The sequence below is a fragment of the Vipera ursinii genome (genome assembly GCF_947247035.1).
Source record: "Vipera ursinii genome assembly, chromosome: 2".
Lineage (NCBI taxonomy): Eukaryota > Metazoa > Chordata > Lepidosauria > Squamata > Viperidae > Vipera > Vipera ursinii.
In genome coordinates this window covers 277,767,854-277,789,811 of record NC_139513.1, presented here as the reverse complement: position 1 = coordinate 277,789,811, position 21,958 = coordinate 277,767,854, and the positions used below count along the sequence as shown (strand labels likewise).

The following is a 21,958-nucleotide window of genomic DNA, read 5'->3' as shown; positions in this document are numbered from 1 at the left end:
AAACCTCCCCAAACGTCGGCAGGAGGAACGGAGACCTGCCGACGTTTGGGGAGGTTTGGGGAGGCGCCCAAACCTCCCCAAACGTCGGCAGGAGGAATGGAGACCTGCCGACGTTTGGGGAGGTTTGGGGAGGCGCCCAAACCTCCCCAAACCTCGGCAGGTCTGCGCGGAGGAACGGAGACCTGCCGACGTTTGGGGAGGCGCCCAAACCTCCCCAAACGTCGGCAGGAGGAACGGAGACCTGCCGACGTTTGGGGAGGTTTGGGGAGGCGCCCAAACCTCCCCAAACGTCGGCAGGTCTGCGCGGAGGAACGGAGACCTGCCGACATTTGGGGGTTTGGGGAGGCGCCCAAACCTCCCCAAACGTCGGCAGGTCTGCGCGGAGGAACGGAGACCTGCCGATGTTTGGGGAGGTTTGGGGAGGCGCCCAAACCTTCCCAAACGTCGGCAGGAGGAACGGAGACCTGCCGACGTTTGGGGAGGTGCCCAAACCTCCCCAAACGTCGGCAGGTCTCCGTTCCTCCGCGCCCTGCCTGCCTGCTTCTTTCCACTGCGGAAAGAAGCAGGCAGGCAAGGCGCGGAGGAACGGAGGCCTGCCGACGTTTGGGGAGGTTTGGGGAGGTGCGCGCGCACCTCCCCAAACCTCCCCAAACTTCGGCAGGTCTCCGGATGGCGGTGGCTTGGGAGAGGTGCGCGCGATCCCGGAAGCACCAAAGCCTCGGCCGCGCACAAGTCCTCGGTAAGTTTTTTTGTTGACTTTAGTATAAGCCGAAGTGGAATTTTTCAGCCCAAAAAGTGGGCTGAAAAATTCGGCTTATACTCAAGTATATACGGTATATAAACGAAGAGTTATAAAACTAATAGAAACATAACATTACGTTTTTGCTTATTTTAACCAAATGATTTCTTAGTTATTTTAATAGATGTTGATAATTAGAGCAAACAACCAGAAGAAATTACTATAGTGATTATTAACATACTTATTACTAATCAGCAAAGGATTATCTTATTACATAATCAGCAATCCTCTGTGTGAACAAAAGCTATTTTTCAGACTGCCAGATTATTTTTAGCTAAAAACATGCCCTTTTAATGCAGTTTGGAGTAAAACATGCAGCTCTTGAAATGAATAAAAGTATATAAATAAAACATTTATTGTAAATATGCCCAGGGTTAACTGTTAAATACTATTTATCACTTTTGCTTCTAAAGTGACCTAAAATTCATAAAAACAAAAAAGTAGTTTTGTCAACATTGAGTTAAAAAAACCTTACAAGGCAATTTTCTTTAATTTACCCCAAATTCATTTTTTTAAAAAAATGTTCAAATGTACATGAAGAAAACTTTATAAACTAAGGTAAAATTACTAATGCTATCATTGTATTTATCAACTGCAAGTTAAAATTATGACACTTTCATCTGACTAAAATTACATCTCCATAATTTTTCCTAACAAAATGCCCTATTTCTTAAACACAGGAGAGAAACTGGCTACCACACTGCATGTTCAAGATTATTCAGATATTTTTCTTTCACTGTGAATAGCAGATTTTAAAATATAATTTACTATAAGTAATGTCTTTAGAAGTTATTTAGTTTCAGGTTTTACTTTAGAAATTGTCCATACAATTCAGGGAATCTCAATGGAGAGAAAGAAAAAATTGCCCTCTTTAAAAAATATTATGAAATTTTATAATTATGCATATTAATATGCTAACACATTTTGGTTAATTATTTGCTCTTTAAACGCCACTGAATTAATTTGTTTTATTTTGTATTTTCTGCCTATCTCTGTTTATATGAGATTTAAACCAGAAATTTAAGGTATGAAACTTAATCTTTATAAAGATATATGGTAGCAAAATAAGAGCTGACAACTTTCATAAAAATCAAATGAGAAAAGCTAAATAATCTAATATTGATGAATTAAATCAAATATTATGAATTAAACTAAATGTAAGTTAAAAAATATGCTAAGTGAAAGAGGCCAGTTCTGAGATTTATTTCAAATGAATGCTGTTTCATTGGGTCATGTGCCAAGTCAAAATAATAAATAAAATGCATAAATTAAACCATTTGAAAAAGAAATGGCTATGTTTGAAATTTTGTGGGCATATGTATAGAGACAGGGTAGTAGTGTAGAGCTTAAGAAATTGAACTAGAAAGACTTGGATTCAAGTCCTGATTCAACAACGATCAGGACACGAGCGGTCTTGTCAATGTTACCTGGGAGGAGTTAGATCCTGTAACTCCGGAGGAAGTGGACAGGATTATGGGGAGGCTGAGCTCCACCACGTTTATTGGACCCGTGCCCTTCCTGGCTGGTTTATGCAGCCCGGGAGGGGACACGAGGCTGGTTCCAGGCGGTTATATCTGCCTCTTTGAGTGAGGGTAGTTTTTCCGCCGCCTTGAAAGAGGCGGTGGTAAGACCTCTCCTCAAGAAGCCTACCTTGGACCCGGCTGTGCTAAATAACTTTCGTCCGGTCTCCAACCTTCGCTTTCTTGCGAAGGTTGTTGAGAGTGTGGTGGCGCATCAGCTCCCTCTGGTCCTGGATGAAGCGGATTATCTAGACCCGTACCAATCGGGCTTCAGGCCCGGGTACAGCACGGAGACGGCATTGGTCGCGCTGGTGAATGATCTCTGGAGGGCTCGGGACAGGGGATATTCCTCTGTCCTAGTCCTATTAGACCTCTCAGTGGCTTTCGATACCATCGACCATGGTATCCTGCTGCGGCGCCTCAGGGGATTGGGAGTGGGAGGCACGGTTCTTCAGTGGTTCTCCTCCTATCTCCTGGGACGCTCGCAGTCGGTGTTGGCAGGGGGGCAGAGGTCGACCGCGAGGCCTCTCGTTTGTGGAGTTCCTCAGGGGTCGGTCCTCTCGCCTCTCCTGTTCAACATCTACATGAAACTGCTGGGTGAGATCATTCGTGGTTTTGGAGTTGGGTATCATCAGTATGCTGATGATACCCAGCTTTTCATTTCGACCCCAAGCCACCCCAGTGATGCCGTCGACGTGATGTCCCGATGCCTGGAGGCGGTCCGGGTCTGGATGGGGAGGAACAGGCTTCGACTCAACCCTGACAAGACTGAGTGGCTGTGCGTACCGGCATCTCGGGATATTCAGGATATCCCACCCCTCACTATGGGGGGGTGAGTTATTATCCCCTGTAGATAGGGCTCGCAACTTGGGAGTCCTCCTAGATTCACAGCTTTCCCTAGAAGACCATATAGTAGCTGTGACTAGGGGGGCCTTCGCCCAGGTTCGCCTGGTGCGCCAGTTGCGGCCCTATCTAGACCGGGATGCCTTACGTACGGTCACTCATGCGCTCGTGACCTCTCGTCTTGACTACTGCAACGCTCTCTACATGGGGCTACCCTTGAAGACCACTCGGAGGCTCCAACTGGTACAGAATGCAGCCGCGAGAGTTGTGTTGGGAGCTTCCCGACACTCCCATGTCACACCTTTGCTCCGCGAGCTGCATTGGCTTCCAGTTGTCTTCCGGGTGAAGTTCAAGGTGCTGGTATTGACCTACAAAGCCCTACATGGCATGGGTCCGGAATACCTTGGGGAGCACCTACGGCTGACGTCAACTTCCCTCCGCCCAGTACGCTCCCACAGAGAGGGCCTCCTCAGGGTGCCACCGGTCAAAGAATGCCGACTGGTGGCCCCCAGGGGGAGGGCGTTCACTGTGGGTGCACCGGATCTTTGGAACCATCTTCCGGTCGAGCTCTGGATGGCGCCCGATCTCCGTTCCTTCCGGCGCGATCTTAAAACCCATCTCTTTGAACAAGCTGGCCTGGCCTGATGGGACGGGGTTGGATTTTATAAATGGATTTTAACTTTTAATCTGTATTAATTTATTACGGGCACTGTTTAATTACTTTTTAATAATTTTTAATTTTTGTATCTTGTTTTTATGTATTGCCCTGTTTACCGCCCTGAGTCCTTCGGGAGAAGGGCGGTATACAAATTAAATTAATAATAATAATAATAATAATAATAATAATAATAATAATAATAATAACTGAGCTGACTACTGACTTTAAGCCAGTTGATAGATTTCATTCCATGCTACCTTTGATTTTTTTTGAAATGTATACAGTTCAAATTAAAAATTTCTGAAACTTGAAATAGGCTGGTTTGATATTAGCACTGTATTCTGTCCATATCTCATGTGTTTTGAACATTAAACATTTTCAAATTGAAAATACCATTTGCATTGTAAAACACTGCATACATTATAAATATAACAGGAAAATAAATAATCCTAAAATCACCACAGGTTCCAGAGGAAAAGAATATAAGCACAGTATGATTGTTTTGCTTCACCCAGAGTCACTTTTGGTGAGATGGGCAGCTATTTAAATTTGATTAATAAATAAAACAAAGTATTTGTTACAGTCATTTTACAATGCCAATAACATCACCTTGTCTAGTGTTCATAAAGATGGAGCAGTTCATTGCTAAGAAGTTCTTCCCCTTTTGTGATTAGACTTCAAGTATGCAGATATTTACAAATATACAATTAGAAAATATTTTCTTTAACAGAATACTTGCAGAAGTGTACAAGTGATAAACATATTTATATAAACAATTCTACCATCCATACATATTTTATGTACATGGGAACAAAGTATGATATACCACTCCTACTCTATTTCAAATAAAAAGGAGAAAGATCACAATTTTTATTTGGGAGGGGCTAAATTCACTTAATTTGCGGAAAATTAATTCAGCATAGTCATGGATGGACTACCTTTCAAAAGTACAGAACTTTGGTTTTGATTATTCAAGAAGTTGCTGGAATGGGCTGAGAAACTGTGATTTATATGGTATATTTTAATTTTTAAGAAAAAGATACATAGCTCAGGATTGAATTATGGAGTCTTTAGTGCTCTCATAGCTTGGTTGTTTTCATGTAGATGTTTCATTAACCAGCTAGGTAACATCTTCAGTGCTACAAGGAAGTGGGGTTTGCTCCATTTATATAAAGTACAGGTAGTTCTCAACTTACAACAGTTCATTTAATGACTGTTCAAAGTTACAACGGCATAGAAAAATGACTTATGACTGTTTTTCACACTTACAACCATTGCAGCATTCCCATGGTCTCATATTTATGAAGGTTGCAGTGTCCTGGGGTCATGTGATCAGCTTTTGTGACCTTCTGACAAGCGAAGTCAACACAGAAGACAGGTTCACTTAACAACCGTGTTACTAACTTAACAGCTGCAATGATTCACTTATCAACTGGGGCAAGAAAGGTCACAAAATGGGGCAAAATTCACTTAACAAATATCTCGCTTAGCAACAGAAATTTTTGGCTCAATTTGATTTGTGCTTAAGACTGTAAGCCGCCCTGAGTCTTCAGAGAAGGGCGGGATATAAATGGGATTAAAAAAAAAATAAAAAAAAATTGTGGTCCTAAGTCAAGGACTACCTGTAGCTTGGCCTGTCAGTGTTGGAAGGGGTGTTACTTTCTCCTTGGCAGTTCCTCAGTTGGGCTGTTGTTTACCGCTTATTTACTCCACCTTTCAATTTTTTGCATTCACGATGGAAACTTGTTCCTATTTTTAAGATCGTTCACCACCCCGAATTCACTTCTTAGCAGTTCAGGGTCACATAATCCGAATAAATAAATCGGGGAAACCCATTTAAAGGTATACCGACAGGCACAGAGGACCCCACGTTCCTTCCATAAGAGAAACACACTTTGGGAGAATTTGGGCAAGCTCCCTTCGGTTTGGAAGCCCGTTGCCATTAGAGCAGCGTTTCCCAACCTTAGGAACTTGAAGATGCGTGGACTTCAACTCCCAGAATTCCCCAGCCAGCTGGCTGGGGAATTCTGGGAATTGAAGTCCACGCATCTTCAAGTTCATAAGGTTGGGAAACGCTGCATTAGAGGCTCAAGGGCTCCAGGAACGTGGATGCGAGATTGGGCGACAGAGTATCCCCACAACATCCCTCAGGTGTGCTGCATTCCTGCTCGTTGCCTCCGGTGGGGGGACGGCTGAATAGATTCCACAAATCCTGAGGTGTTTTTTGGGGGGGGGGGGCGGGGCGGGGAAAGGCTCCGAAACATGCCCGCGAGGACTCCCGGCCGCGCGCGCGCCGGCCGCAGCCTGTCGCTCTCGGGCGCCTGCGCCTTCCGCGCGGCCTCCCCCCCCCCGCGTGTCCGCACCAACCGCCCCACACGAGGCTGGGGCGGGGTCAGCTTTCCCGAAGCAGCTTTCTCTCGCAGGCCCCTCCCGTAAACAGACCCGAGGCGCCTTTACCTATATTGAGCGGCGGCCCCGGTGTGGGTGAATCCGAAGTAGTTGCCGGTGGCCATTTTGGCATCTTCCCCCAGCCGGCTGGGCACTGCAGCGACGACATGGCGAGCGGGACGGGAGGGGGGGGGGAAAGAAAAGAGCTTCGTCAGATCCAATTCCTGAGGCAACGCGCCCCCCCCCCCTCTTCTCCTCTTCCCCACCCCGGCTCCGGCTGCCGCCTTTTTTCCCCCGGCTTGCCAGGGGCCGTTACTTACCATAGGTGAAAGAGACTACCGGGCATATGGGAATCATGGGGCCGGGCTGACCGAAATGGCGGCGGTGGAAAACTATCTCGGTCTGTCGGTCACAGTCCTTATCCGTCGCACGCGATCGCTAACCCGCCTCGCCAGCACCCCTTCGCACCATCCACCGATACGATTCCAACGGCGATGTGAAGGAGCCAGGCCTCGCCGATGCGCATGCGCCGCTTGGGGGCAGGCGAGAAAAGAGCGGCGGGAAATGTAGTTCGTCTGCCGGCTTACTTAACGCTAGGTTGTAGTGGATGCGTGAAGCCATCTGGGAAATGTAGTTTCCTTATTTTTTTTTTTAAATTCCATTTATATCCCGCCCTTCTCCGAAGACTCAGGGCGGCTTACAAGCTTAGCAGTAGCCTTCATTCTATGTATATGCCTGCTTATTAGGGCTTTCACACACACCCCAAGCGGCATTATTACAAAGTCAGCTTAATTGCCCCCAACAATCTGGGTCCTCATTTTACCTACCTCGGAAGGATGGAAGGCTGAGTCAACCTTGAGCCTGGTGGGACGCGAACCTGCACTAATTGCAGGCAGCTGGTGTTACTTAAGGAGGCATTAGCCCACTGCTCCACCAAGGCTCTTAATTCTTGCATCCAAACGGATTATCTGAAAGAAAAAAATGTCTTGCGGGTGCATGATATACTAACGCTGGGTTCACACATTGTATTAATCATAAATTGTTTAAACATGGTTGATTAAAAATGGCTGGGTTGGTTAACATTAAATGTCGCTTATACAAATGACGAGACTCTTGCAACATTCTAAGCTTCAACCTAGCCACATTAAATATGTTTGGAGGACAATAAAGTACAATAGGTTTATATAAAGTATTCCTTGCACTGATAATTAGTTTTAGAGATTGCAGAGGTGTCAGAGAGTTGGGCCTTTATTATTAATTTGTATTGGATTGTGAAAATTATTGCTCTTAAATCTTTGATGATCATCTTTCCAGCAGCAGGAGGGCCACACTTAAATTCAGAGTTGCAAGGGGCTAATTCAGTGGTGGGATTCAGCCAGTTTGCACCACTTCAGCAGAACCGGTAGCTAATTTTTTGTTGCCCAGAATAGGCAGAGTCCAGAATAGACTTCCGGAAGTGGCATCCACTCCGAACCGGTTGATCAAATATTTGAATCCCACCACTGGGCTAATTGGATAGGTGTAAGGACCCATCTCAGCTAACCACCCAAGAAAGCAAAATCTTGAAACAGGCATTGTCTCAAAAGGAAACTTTTATTAGGGGTTAGTGACAGTAGGGAAGTCAAGGTGAGATCTGGGGAAAATCCCGCTAAAACGGTATAGTTAAACCATATTCTTCCCACCAGTCATAATGTCCCTTTGAAATCCAGCCAATCCACATGTGGCACGATGTGCAGGTAACTGGCACAGTTGGCGCAGATCTCGTCTTCAGTTTCGTTTCTCTGCAACCGACATTTCTTTCTCAAGTGGATAGAGGTAGAAGAGGAAAGGTAGAAAGTGAAAGTTATCTCAAGCACAAGCAATGTCCCCCTCCCCTCCAAAACAAAAACATATATGCAAGGAGAACAAAAATTCCTGAGGGGAGGTTGGCACGCTGTGTGTATGTGCAGTTCAACTTGTGCAAATGGCGGCCTGCCATGTACGCGCATACTGGCCTGCCGCTCACATAAGCTGCGCGCACATGCTTGTGTGCACTGGCCCACTGCTCACAAGGCCTGGTTGCGAATAAGCCACGCCCTGGTAATGGGCCGCGGCCCACAGGATGGGAACCCCTGCTTTATGGGATTCACTAAAATGTGACTCATGGTTTTCCTGTTCTCATAAAAAGTTTCTCTATGGTTTAAAGAAAAAGTATGTGAACCCTTTGGGATTACGGGGAGTTTTGCATGAATTGGCCATAAAATGCGCTCTAAACGTCATGTAAGTCACAACAATAGAAAAACACAGTCTGCTGAAAATAATACTACACAAACATTAGCTGTTTTTTGGGGCTCCATTGTTTCAAATCATTACATTTGCATAGACATGCACTTGCTTGTAAATGGATGAGCCCAGTGTTACATGAGACTTTGGAGGATGCTGCAAAAATAATAAATTTCATCAAAAGCCTGCCATTGAATGGATGTTTATTCCGGCAATTATATAAGGATTTGGATTTTGAGTACAGCACTCTTCTCTTTCATACAGAAGTACACTGGTTGTCAAGAGGTGAAACATTATCAAGATTATTCGAGCTATGAGATGAAACACACCTGTTCCTGACAAATATTTCATCACCCCTAGCAGAAACGTTTGAAAATGTCTTCTGGGTATCCTGCCTTGCCTATTTGGCTGACATATTTAAAAAGCTAAATGAACTTAATAGGTTGCTGCAGGGCCATGGTCATAATGTGTTTGTCATGGAAGACAAAGTTTGTGCCTTCCACAAAAAAATCTCCCTGTGGGTAGGACAAGTAAAAAAATGTAAATATTGCATCATTTCCTAATGTGTCAGACTTTATTGAACTAAATTCTGTTGTTGACACTGAGGGCATTGAAACTGCCATCAAAAATCATTTGGAACAATTGCACACAGTGTTTGCATTGCATTTTTCATTTGTGTCAAGAGGATGTGATATTACAATTTGCTGGGTTGCATCCCCCTTCATCATGGACAATGTTGTGAACTCTGACTTTTCCTCTCTAGAGCAAGAGGCACTTCTGGAATTGACATCAAACTGCAATTTGAAGGAACTTTTTAATGAAAAAATACTGACCAATTTCTGGAGCCAAGCTGCAAAACTATACCCGGAAGTGGGGGTAAAGGCTATCACAGCCTTACTGCCATTTGGTTCCACATATTTGTGCTAGAAGGCATTTTCTTCCTCAACTTGTGTAAAAACTAAGGAAAGGAATTGCCTTCAGCTGGAATCTGACTTAATTCTGTCAGTAAGCACTCTCCAGCCCTGACTGCAAAGATTAATAGCAGAGAAGCAGGCACAAGTTTCCCGTTAAAAGTGTGGTAAATGGGTACACTTTTTTCCTGTTTTTTTTTGTCATTAAGTTTTTGACACCTTGCTAAGCCACTGGTGGTCCTAAAGGTGGTAGAGTCTGTAAAAAGATTGAAAAGCCCTGGTCTATTCCATCTTTTTCTAGCTTACCAAGCAGTAGGTTGTGGTCTACTTTGTCAAATGCCTTACTGAACTCTAAGTATACTATGTCCACAGCATCTCGCTGGTCTACTAATTTAGTTACTTTATCAAAGAATGAAATAAGATTGGTTTGGCATGATCTGTCCTTAACGAACCTGTACTGGCTACAAGTTACAACTTTGTTTGCTTCTAGTTGTTCACAGATCTGTTTTTTGAGTATCTTCCCAGATATGGATGTTAGACTGATTGGTCTGTGGTTTCTTTTGTTGAAGATGGAAACCACATCAGCCCTTTTCCAATCCTCGGGTACTTCCCTGATGCTCTAGTCTAGGATTTTTGAAAGATATGGTGCAATGGTTCTGAGATAACATCTGCCAGTTCCTTCAGAACTCTGGGATGTAATCTGTCAGGCCCAGGTGATTTATATTTTTGATCATGTCTGCAATGACATAGTCCTGCAGCAGATGGATATTGCATCATTAAGAAAAAAATGTGGGAAAATCACCTACAATGCTATGGCCGCATTCTGGGAGCAGCAGTCCACTGTCACTTGCACTGACTACCACTTTAACATTGATGACAAATGCCTGTGCAGAAGAGCAAAGCAAAGGTTGCAGGAACACAATGCAGACTTGAAAGTCACCCAGTTGGACCAAGTTGCAGCATTTGAAGTGGCATTTTTTGAACTGAAAAGTGGACCCTACAACTGCAGGAAAACTCTAGGATGAAGGTTGTGCTTAACAGCCTTCAAGACACCACTAGAATTATATAGCCTGAAAGGCTCTGGAATTAATCACAGAAAATTGTAAGGTAATAGTATAATTACATAACGGGCTAGAAAATGGCCAGTTCGCATATTGCACCAAGTCCCCGACTGCTCTTTAAACCCAATATTTTAGTGAATAAACAACGTTTGAAACTTGCTAGCGCAGCTACTTTGAAGTCCCTCTTTTCCCGAAATGCAGCTACAAAGGTATGGCAATTTGCTCGCTTGTTAACTAAGAGCGTAAAAAACTCACGGAGGCGGCTCTGTTTTTACAGTATGCAAAAATCGAGCGACTCACGACAGATCTTAGTATGGACGAGTGTATCCACACAGAAAGGGACGCGGTGGCTCAGTGGGTTAGGACGCTGAGCTTGTCGATCAGAAGGTTGGCAGTTTGGCGGGTCGAATCCCAAGTGCCGCGTAACAGAGTGAGCGCCTGTTACTCATCCCAGCTTCTGCCAACCTAGCAGTTCGAAAGCACGTAAAAATCCAAGTAGAAAAATAGGGACCACTACGGTGGGAAGGTAACAGCATGCCATGCGCCTCTGGCATCTAGTCATGCCGGCCACATGACCACGGAGACGTCCTCGGACAAGCGCTGGCTCTTCGGCTTTGAAACGGAGATGAGCACCGGCCCCTAGAGTCGGAAACGACTAGCACGCATGTGCGGGGGAACCTTTACCTTTATCCATACAGACGGCATGAACGACCATCTTCCCTAATCAAGATGCCATCCTGATAGCCGAAGGTAATGGCTAGAAGGTACGATGGCTAATCTTCAGAACCTTCGCGAGGTTGCCTTATGACAAGGGGTCGGCAACCTCGGCTCTTTTATGACTCGTGGACTTCAACTCCCAGAATTCCTGAGCCAGCTATGCTGGCTCAGGAATTCTGGGAGTTGAAGTCCACGAGTCATAAAAGAGCCGAGGTTGCCGACCCCTGCCTTATGAGGAAAGGCCGTTTTAAAGGAAGGGGCGAAGCGCAAACAGCTGAGAAAGGTAAAAGAAACCCGATCAACCCTCCCGCCTACAGCGAGTCTCTCGCGCGACTGAACAGGCATCCTTCTCCCCACCACGTGGTGGTCAGGAGTAGGTAGGTGGTCCTTGTTGCAAACCTCACTTCCGTTTCTTTAGTAGCGCTTGGGACTACTGAGAGGTCGGGAGCCGTTCGAAACACCGGAGTGGAAGGAGTCGAGGGGAATGTGAGTGCGCACTTCCCTTTAAAACTCCCTACTCCCCCTCCCCTCCACCCCCGGCTTTCTGTCAGGGAGGCGGGAGTGGAGCGTGGGCTGCTTCGCGCTGCGGAACGTTGAGGCCGCCATGTTGCCTTCAAGGAATTCCCCAGAATAGGTCGGGGTGGGTGGGTGGGGGAAACTGAATTGTCCCGTACAGAGAAGGCGTGGAGGGGAACGAGCGGATCCCCACGAGTCGGGGAAGGGGCCCGGCCGGACCTGCCTTAGCCCGTTTCCGGCCCGAATTCTGCCATGTTGGTCAAGGGGGGTTGGGCAGCGAAGGCAGCGAAGGGAGGGAGAAAATGGCGGCTGGGATCCGCCCCCTCCCGGCCGGTCTGAGGGGGGCTCCCCATCGCCGCTTCAGGCGGGGTGCTGGCGGGCTTTTCCGCCCCGCCGCCTCGGCTCCAGTGCTTCCTCCGCTCTCCCTCGCCTGCTCGCTCGTGCTTGCCTCCTCCTCCTCCTCCTCCTCCTCCTCCTCCTACCTGCCGGCCTCCAGGTGGGCAAGGGCCGTGTCCAGTTGTCACAGAAGCCCAGTGTGTTGCGGGGGAACACGCGCTGCCTTTGGCTGCTTCCCGCGCTCACTTTTTTTGCCCTCGTTCGCTCCTGGACCCTTTTCTCAAAAGTGTGATCCGAGGAAGCTTTTGGGCGTCCCCTCAGCCCGCTCAGGGGTCTGCGAAATCAAAATGATTTGTCAGCCTACCCTGGGAATATAATGCAGTATCAAAAACCCATCAAAACAATTGGGAGAAGTGATAGCAAATGTGTCAGTTTTGATTTTTGATCATGGTAAATAATCAGTCTAACCCAGCGTTTCCCAACCTTAGGAACTTGAAGATGCGTGGACTTCAACTCCCAGAATTCCCCAGCCAGCTATGCTGGCTGGGGAATTCTGGGAGTTGAAGTCCACGCATCTTCAAGTTCCTAAGGTTGGGAAACGCTGGTCTAACCTGTACAAACAAAACTACTGGGTCCTCCATAATTTTTTGAAATGGGGTCCTGAGAGGAAAAAAAAAAGTTAAAAGAATGATCTGCTAGAGTAGACTGAACTATTGTGCTTTGTGGCCTCGGTCTAATCTTGTTATTTACTTCTTCGGGGGCTGTTCTCATTTGGCTCAGGCCTTGTGTGACAGTTGGCAGATAAATGTGGCGTACATTTTTATGAACTCAGTTCACTGTATATTAGCAGTACGTATCTGCTAATGTTTGGGGAAAAGGAGGAAGAGTAAATAAAGAGGAAAGGAAATTCATGAGATGAGAATGTTCCAATCTTGATTTTATGGTTTTGCTATAATGTCCAAGAGTACTTGGCACTTTGGTTTGCATTCCTGTTTTAATGACAGGTTATATTTTGCAGAGATGTACAATAAAATCATTTTTACTTTATAATTAAAAGAAAGCATGAGAACAAGAACTCTTTTGCAATTATTAGATTTTTGTCTATTCGTTACTATTTTTCTTTTACTCTGCATTATTACACACGTCTTTAACTTTCTTCATTAATCTGTTCCTGTATCCTAAATTTATAAAGATATTTTTCTCGTATCCTGTCTATAGCTTTGTCATACTGGAATTTTGATGTCTTCTCAGTCTTTTTCTACTGTTGCATTTTTCTTTTATTATAAAAAACAAATGAGATTATCAGGCAGTGTTAAGGTTCAAAATTCAAAGTCCATATTAAGGCAAAATCTTTAAAGACTACTGAAGTTAAATATTGTGCTCTTTACAATTTCTAAGAATTCTTCAGGCGAGAACACTAAAAAAGGGGAAGTAAAGTTGTTATACATGATAGGGTGCAGTATAAACAGAATTATATTAAAATATAATACAATCAGTCCTGTATAAAGAATGGAATTTTTTCTTACGTAAATGAAATAGTATTTTTCTATAGGGTTCTGTTAGTGGAGATTATATCCCAAGCAAAGTGGAGAGTATAAAACTTGTGTATGGTTCCTTCCTAGCACTCAGATGTGCTTTTTTAGCCTTGTGCTTGAAACCCACATCCGCCTTGTGCTTGAAGCCCACATCCTGTACTCTGTCAGTTTCGATAGCCTGAGTATATATGTTCATAACATTTTGACCTCTTTTTCGTTTCTTCACTTTTTTGCATTCTTTACTATAATGGTGGGATATCTGTGTGTCTCAAGATGCTGTGGGGTGTCTTCATCCTCTGTGACAATCAGCCATGTAATGATGCAGTGATGCAAAAGGTTTTGAAGACATACAGACACACTGTCTTTATAATACAGAATGAAAAACATGGAGGAAAGAAGGAATTGTAGGTATTACTTAAGAAATGGAAAACCTGTGCTTCCCAGCTAAATCCTTTTTTTGAACTGCACCCTTGTTCATACAACCTCAATGCTAAAATAAGCTGGATATCCTAATGCTTAAATATTGTTTTGGTATTTACTAGAAATTACAGGTAGCCTTCAACATACAGCTATAATGGAGCCTTCTCATTACTTTCATAATTTTTGATGATTGTAAAAGGAAGTCACAATGTGACCTGACATGTTTTTATGATTTTTTTTGCAGTAGTTGTTAAGCAAATGCCACAGTTGTTAAGTGAACCCATTGTTTGCTATGAGCTGTTTTTGGGAAAAACCCAGCATTAATGCCAATTTTCAGCAAAAACAACATAAATCGTGGTCACATGACCACAGGATGCTGCAAATGGTGGTAAAATGAGGACCCAGATTGTTGGGGGCAATTAAGCTGACTTTGTAATAATGCCGCTTGGGGTGTGTGTGAAAGCCCTAATAAGCAGGCATATACATAGAATGAAGGCTACTGCTAAGCTTGTAAGCCGCCCTGAGTCTTCGGAGAAGGGTGGGATATTATATATATAAATGGAATTTTTAAAAAAATGCAGGCTGGTTGCCAAGTGCCAGAAATATGATCATGTAATTGCATCACCATTGGAACTTCAGAACTGGTTTGTGAATACCTTTTGGGTGGTCTGTCAACTTCGCTAAGCAACTAGTTGTAAGTCGAGGATTACCTGTATAACTCACCTTTCATTTTAGTACTTAAAATTTGCTATTTTTTTCCTAGAAAAATAGCCCTATGAGGCAGGTGGGATAAAGAAAGTCAGCCAGTGACTTCTGTGGTTGGACTGGTGTCTGGGGAATCACAGCTCCCAGTTTAATATGTTAATTACTACATCATACTACCTTCATTGATTTAATGGAACTTCAAAGTATGAATACTTGAAATCGCAGTGGTGGAAGGAATGACTTGATAATGCTTGCATAAGCCTCAGTTTGTTGGAAGTGTGCTATTTTTTCATTGCATTTTTTCCCTCTTAGAATGCCTAAATCAAAGGAACTTGTGTCTTCAAGCTCATCAGGCAGTGATTCAGATGCTGATACAGCGGTGATTATTTTATCTAAAACAGTTTGAATTATCTTTCTAACTATAAATATAACCTGAAGAACCAAGACTTTGGATTAGTGTTTAAAAGCTACAAATGAAGTGAACCATATAAATATATTTTTACCAGGGAAATACTTTAATTAAACTATACTTTTTATTAAAATAGAAATTAAAATTATTTGCTGTTATGTAGTAAATAATTGTGAATACATGTGTTATTTTTAATGATTTAAGTTAAAAATGTCATTCTTGGAATCACAGCAAATATCTTGATTAGAGATGCTTTGTTTTTTACTTTACCTTAGTCAAAATTCTTGAGTCTATTGATCCAGTTTAAAATAAAATTCTAAAATACTCTTGTTGAATAGATAGGGAGAACTGTAGCCTAATTCAAATAGTTGTTGCAGTTCAGTAGTTTTTTAAGCAAGCTTCGAACAAGAGAGGGATGGATTTCTGCCTTTGCTAAGTATTACGCCTTTTTATAAGTATTCTGATTGCTAATCTAAATACATTGTATAATCAGATACTAATATTCTGTGTTCTTTTAAATTTCAGCATGCAAATCATCTGCTGTCAGTAAGTAATTAGATTTATATTCTGATTAATAGTCTACTGTAGAAAGAGGTTAATTGACTTTTCCATTCATAACTGTTCTGCAAATAAAAACTTTCCACTTCCAGATTTATGCTCAGACATGTCTTATCTAGATATAATAAATGTGATTATAATTGTAACATAGTGCCTTTTGCTTTTCAAATTCTTATTTAAATATTTTCCCACAGATAAACTATAGTCTTTACTCTGGAAGATCACTTCTGGGAGATATTAGCCTGATACTTACAACTCAAGATTATAATTTGGGACTCCTTTTGTGAAAAGAAACGAGACCAACTGGAGGATTTGGCTCATGTTTCTTCTCTTGTAGCTGAAGAGCAATAAACCAAAATTCAGTTCAGTTGTAACATATCTATACCTTAACTACAAATTGTGAAATATGATTTAAAATTAATTCCAACCAGTTTATCTTGCTGTTCTATTTAACAGATTAGATTTATTTTAAGCCTCAATTCTAGGTCATGCTATAAAAATGGAAATAATGTGTAGCTTTGCTGTAATATTCAGTATAAGCAGAGAGGCTTAATATTCAGGTTTGGAATCCTCTCTCTGTTCTCCTATAATTGTGGGGAAAAGATATAGCTGTGTGAGCTGAAACTAATACTTGTCCAGTAAGTTCTTCTTTTTTATTATTAAATGCCAAGGAAAAAAGGAAAAAACAGGCAGCCCCAGAAAAACCTGTAAAGAAACAGAAGACTGGTGAAAGTTCCAGAGGTGCAGCCTCATCTGTGCAAAGTAGCAACAGAGATGAGAATATGTTTCAGGTAACTGCTGACATGTTGATTGGAATCTGGGTTACCACATTCTCATGATCTGTACTTTGTAATTCCTCTGCTTGGAGGAACACATCTATTCCTTGCTTTCTGGATTTGGTAATGTGGGACTGCTAAGATCCTCATAAGTTCAATTAATGTTCCATTTACGTATATATCCAGTAAATAACTTTACAAAGTGCAGAAACTGGTTAGAAATAGTAAGCTGAAAGAAATAAGTGTGAGATAGGAAAATACAGTTAAATTTAGTTTATGGCAACATGATTTACTATATCTCTCCATGTTTCTTTATCCTTATTTTTGCCACATCTTTATATCCTGCATTTTGGTTCAGTTTAGCGTATTTTGGACAGTGTCACAAGTACAACTAAAACCCATTTTCATCCCCAGCATGCTGTAAGTACAAGTGCTTTACAGCATTACATGATAACAGTTACAACTAGAAAATGGGACAGATTTCTCTGGTGTAAAAATGTTTATTTCTAAAAGAAGCTGGTTAAATTATCTCCAATTAAAAACTGGGCTCTGCTATGTGATTGCTCAAAGGGAAAACATACTCAACAATGATCTAGCATGTAGGATTAACATTTCAATGGGTTATGCAATGGGTTATTTAGTTTTGGCTAAGTAGTTGCTTGTGGAACAAGAATTAAAGATCGGGTAGTATTCCTGAATATTTATTTGAGATCAAATTTAGAAAATCTAGAAAATAAGGTTTATGATTAGCATATTATCTATCCTTTGATTATTGGTTCAGTTGCAGCTTTTGAACTCATGGAGAGAGTTATGCCCATGTTAATGCTCATCTTTTATTATATAATGCCCTTATTGATTATTGTAAGATTTTTTTGAATATATAATGCCCCTTTTGTACTTTTCACTAATGTTATAGAAACCTGAAGTATTAGAATATTTATATAAAAGTAGTCGTACGTTTTCAGCATACTTATGGTATATTGGTATAGATTATTTTTGAGTGAAATGAATATTCATTCTCGGAGTTGTCATTTTAAATCCAAGGTAGACTTTGTTTCAGGTTTATAAGTCCTTTTTTATTTTTAAATGCCAAGGAAAAAAGGAAAAATCAGACAGTGCCAGAAAAACCTGTAAAGAAACAGAAGACTGAAAGTTCCAGAGGTGCAGCCTCCTCTGTGCAAAGCAGTTGAACATAGGAAAGTGCCTTATGCTGACTAATTTGAGCTTATATCCAAGCTATGATTTCAGTTCGAAAGTATTTTGTTTTCCGTGACATCAGTACAGTATTTTATTTGCTCTCAACTTAAGAGTAGATCTCAACTTACAACCACAATTGAACTCAATTTTTTTGTTGCTAAGCAAGGCAGGGGTTAAGTGAATGTTGCTCCTCCATTTTATTATCTTTTTGTCACAGTTATGCAAATTGCTGCAGTTGTTAAGTGAATCATGCGGTTGTTAAGTGAATCTGGCTTCCCCAATTGATTGTGCATGTCAGAAGCTAGCTAGGAAGGTTACAAATGGTGATCACATGATCCAGGACAATGTAACTCTCATAAACACATGCCAGTTACCAAGTGTCCAAAAATTGATCAAGTGATTATGGGGACATAAGTGTGAAAAACAGTCATGTCAATTTTTCATTGCCATTGTAGTTTTGAGTGGTCACTAAATGGAATGGTTGTAAGTCAGCGTCTACACGCTTAATGTGTTCAGTTGAGGTTAAGTTCAATTTAGATTCTAGCTGTAAAAAAGAAAAGGGCTGAAACAATATAAAACCTGGTCAGGTTATTAAAATAATTCTCTATAAGGGTTTTCCTCATCGTCTTTTTTATAGTAGTATACTAGTTAATAAAAACAATATTTGTAGTAGTATGTTAATGTTATAGTTTCCTCCATGATTGGTTTCAGGAGATTTGTCCTGCAGCTGTTGCTTTCTGGTCATTCATTTCTAAAGTTTCATATCGTGGTGGTGCCCTAAAATAAGTAAGCCATTACTTAGTGGTTAAAAGATGTGAAACTGAATGCCAATAGTTGTGTACCTTATTGTGTACCTTATTAACGTTTCTAGAAATTATTTACATGTCCTCTTGTTTTTACTTTTCTTCCTGCTGACATTGTGATAGATTGACCAATTAATTTATTCTTTAAATTCTCCCTGCTCCAGTTCCAAATCCCCTTGTTACTGTATTAGTTTTGGAACACTAGCATTTGCTAAATACGTAGTGATGCATTCTCTCTCCCCATCTAAGTAAAACAAACATTTTTGAATACATAATGCATATGCTTTGCTACATTTCTTAGTGATAAGCCACCCAAAGAAAGTTGTTCTGAAAAATGCAATAATGAAATTTGATTTTGAAACACAATTTTCTTAACGTTTTTGTTCAAAATGCTAATTATCTTTCTGCAGTGCCTGTATATGCTCCTCTGAGGTGCTTCATTGACAAGATATACTTCTTCCAACCTCCAGAATGGGCTAGGCAGTATTTTTGAAGCCAGATCCATATTGGATATGATCATTTCTTCTTTCAAGAGTCAGGGAGTTGTGACTGTTATCCAGTGACATCCCAGAAGTGGGTGGAGTTGAAATTTTCAGCCACTTTGGCGGGCATAACAGTTTACAGGATGAATTTTTGTTCTTAGGTAAAAAATGAGAAAGATACCGCCAAAAAAATGGGAGCCACAGGAATGACTTGTCGGGTCACATTTGCTTTAGAATATAAATTACAACTTCCTGAATGTTCATAATATTAGCAGTGGTTAAAGAAAGTACTTCTGGGTGCTTATTGAAGTAATGATTGAACTTTCTAATTTCCTGACAGATTGGTAAAATGAGATATGTCAATGTTCGGGATTTTAAAGGTAAAGTCCTAATTGATATTAGAGAATATTGGATGGATCAAGAAGGTGAAATGAAACCTGGCAGAAAAGGTAATTATCTACTTGCATATGCTGTTTCAACATTTAGATGTTACTTTATTTATTTGCAATATTAAGCCTATGTGCCCCAGATCTAAATACAAGGCATTCCGGTTAATTTATAAGATAAATTATAGAAAAAGTTGTACAGAGTTCCAATAGGTATGTCTTGACAGTACAATACTGAGTGCAGTGCAGGACAGTTGTATAATAGGAAGAGGTTTGGTTGGGATAACATTTTTCTTAAGTGCTGGGTTTGTTTTTTTTAAACTTGCAAGTGAGTGTTTACACATAAAGTTAGCTTTCAGGGATGTGTTTTGTTGACTGAAGTAACTGCTGATTTTTATACCTCATAGTGTTGTTTTTATTAGGTTAGCCATATGAAAGGCATCTATTAAAAAGTCATATTTTGGCAGATGAATGTGCCTTGTGTGAAGGATTCATATCAGTTATCTTATTTAATGAAGTAGCCAAATGAATACATTTAGGTGCTTCTGTTCCCTTAATGGTGTGTCTGTCCTGAAGATTATTTCAGAAATGTTGGACATAGATTTATTGGAAGGTTGTCATTTCTCTGATATTGGCAATTTTAGGGCCTTTTCCTGGCTTAATACACTTGTTCCAGAAATCAAACAGAAGATGAATATATTTTTCAACTATGTCCGTCTGTCTGCCTTTAACATTACACGAGACTTGAGTTGTCAGTGTGAGTTGAATTTCATTTTAATTCATTTGGCAACCATCAAAGTAATTATAAAATTTAACTCCATATTTGCAAAAAAGCCTATAAACTCGCATCACAGTTCTCAAGCTATAGGCCTGGACAAGGCACTTTTATGCTACTAGATATGCTATCCAAATGCAAAATGTATGAAATTAGATGCCAGTTGTTATACAGTGCTATTAATAGATTTACTTATTATCTGGCTTGTCATAATTCCCATTTTTGTTCTGCATTCTGTGTGCAGCTTTAATTGGAAGCATCAAAAGTTTTGTTATAAAAAAGGTCAGAGTTTTGTGGGTAGTTACAGCAGTATGAATTGATGCCTGCCTGATTTGACAGGAGGTATAAGTTGGCTTATTAACCTAGCTCTGGATGATAACTGGCATAATTTCTGCATGTAGTAAGACTTCTGGTCTCCTTATGTTGTTAAATCTATTACAGTTTAATTATATTATTGCTCTTACCTTCTGTGAAAGCCGTGTCCAGACATTTTAAGCAGGGCTGGAAAATAATGTGAATGATTTCTCAAAGCCTTGAAACATTGTGTTCTGCAGAGTGTAATGTTATAAGACCTGCTTGCTTTTGTAAATTAACTTGACTGTTTTCCAGATAACTTGCTTTTGACAACTCATGTGAACACTCGGTTTGCTGAAAATCAAAAATATGAATTAATACTTTTGAGTTTATCCATTGTTTAAAGAAAGCCATGCCACAGCATCCTGGGTTTCGCTTTCAGAAAATGCAGTGTTAAGGATGAAGGAGTATTTCTCAAGTTGTTTGTTACTGTTTCAGTGCCTTCTGTCCAGTTAATGTAAACATCCATTTTCTTCTGGTAATTAATTCACTGTCTTCTATTGCCAGCTACTGAGGGTTTCAATTTATGCAAGGCACCTAAATATCTGATTCAGCTAACACCAACTTGTCTTTCATATTATGCATGTTTAAATTTGAAATATTCTTGACATAGAGCTATGGGTTGCAGGATCTGATAGAACCAGTGGTAAATTCTGCAGTTGCAGAGTTAACTTAAGGTTTCTAGCATGACTATAAAATGATGCTATTTTCCAAAGATTTATTTGGTTTATTTCAGGTATCTCTCTAAATCCAGAACAGTGGAGCCAGCTGAAGGAACAGATTTCTGATATTGATGAAGCAGTAAGAAAACTGTAAAGAAGAGCCATACAGAAACTCTACTGTTCTAGGTTTAAGTAGTCTTTTTACATTAGCATTCGTTTTTCTAAACTATTTGTTTTCCAAGCTATTGTATATTTGGATTGCAAACAATTTGTAAGATGGAATGCTTTTTTTATTGTGCATTAAAAGTGTATTCTGAGTGAAGTTACAAATGTGTATACTTTTATTAAATTGATGTTATGTTCTCATATCATGATGTAAAATAAAACACATTTAATTAATACACTTGAGTAAGAGTATAGTTGTTGGCGCCCTTCTTGACAAAAAAAAACCCGACATGAGAGAAGATCATGCTTTTGTGTCAGGCACGAAAGATGTGAAGTTCCAATTAAACTGATTTATTGCTCATGCCTATGCACGGGAATCTACTTAAATGGTTAGCACTATTTTGTTCTAGTGTAACAAAAAGTAACAAATTGTATTTGTTACTTTGTTATGATTTAACTACTGCTAATTTGGTTAATTTATTCTTTGGAATAATAGGGCGAACCCAGAAAATGGGTTAATTCAGTAACCAGGTTTTTTATTTATTTTTATTTTAATTCCATTTATATCCCGCCCTTCTCCGAAGACTCAGGGCGGCTTACAAGCTTAGCAGTAGCCTTCATTCTATGTATATGCCTGCTTATTAGGGCTTTCACACACACCCCAAGCGGCATTATTACAAAGTCAGCTTATTGCCCCCAACAATCTGGGTCCTCATTTTA

The 21,958-nt window shown here is 41.0% G+C and overlaps 2 protein-coding genes across 4 annotated transcripts in view; one reads left to right on the top strand and one right to left on the bottom strand.

The window, feature by feature from the left end:
• Positions 1 to 6,732, bottom strand: part of ZFR (zinc finger RNA binding protein) — a 57,717-nt gene extending 50,985 nt beyond the window's left edge. For both annotated transcript variants that reach the window (XR_014491466.1, XM_083354796.1), the window contains exons 1-2: positions 6,529 to 6,732; positions 6,278 to 6,362 (exon numbers count right to left, since the gene is read on the bottom strand). Coding sequence is in view for 1 of the 2 variants with exons in the window: in XM_083354796.1 (XP_083210922.1) it covers positions 6,278 to 6,362; positions 6,529 to 6,565 (122 nt within the window). In the remaining variant the exon portion in view is untranslated. The remainder of the gene's footprint in view (positions 1 to 6,277; positions 6,363 to 6,528) is intronic.
• A 4,797-nt stretch (positions 6,733 to 11,529) lies between these two features.
• Positions 11,530 to 21,474, top strand: SUB1 (SUB1 regulator of transcription). 2 transcript variants are annotated; one of them, XR_014491668.1, is made up of 7 exons: positions 13,932 to 13,950; positions 14,984 to 15,050; positions 15,606 to 15,626; positions 16,310 to 16,429; positions 19,237 to 19,345; positions 19,927 to 20,039; positions 21,148 to 21,474. XR_014491668.1 is itself a non-coding variant. In XM_083355914.1 (6 exons), the coding sequence occupies exons 2-6, from the start codon at positions 14,985 to 14,987 to the stop codon at positions 21,225 to 21,227; spliced, it is 396 nt and encodes a 131-aa protein (XP_083212040.1). In that variant the 5' UTR covers positions 11,530 to 11,645; position 14,984; the 3' UTR covers positions 21,228 to 21,474. The 2 variants fall into 2 exon arrangements, 1 of the variants encoding a protein (XP_083212040.1); XM_083355914.1 differs by lacking the exons at positions 13,932 to 13,950; positions 19,927 to 20,039 and adding an exon at positions 11,530 to 11,645.
• The last annotated feature ends 484 nt before the right edge of the window (positions 21,475 to 21,958 follow it).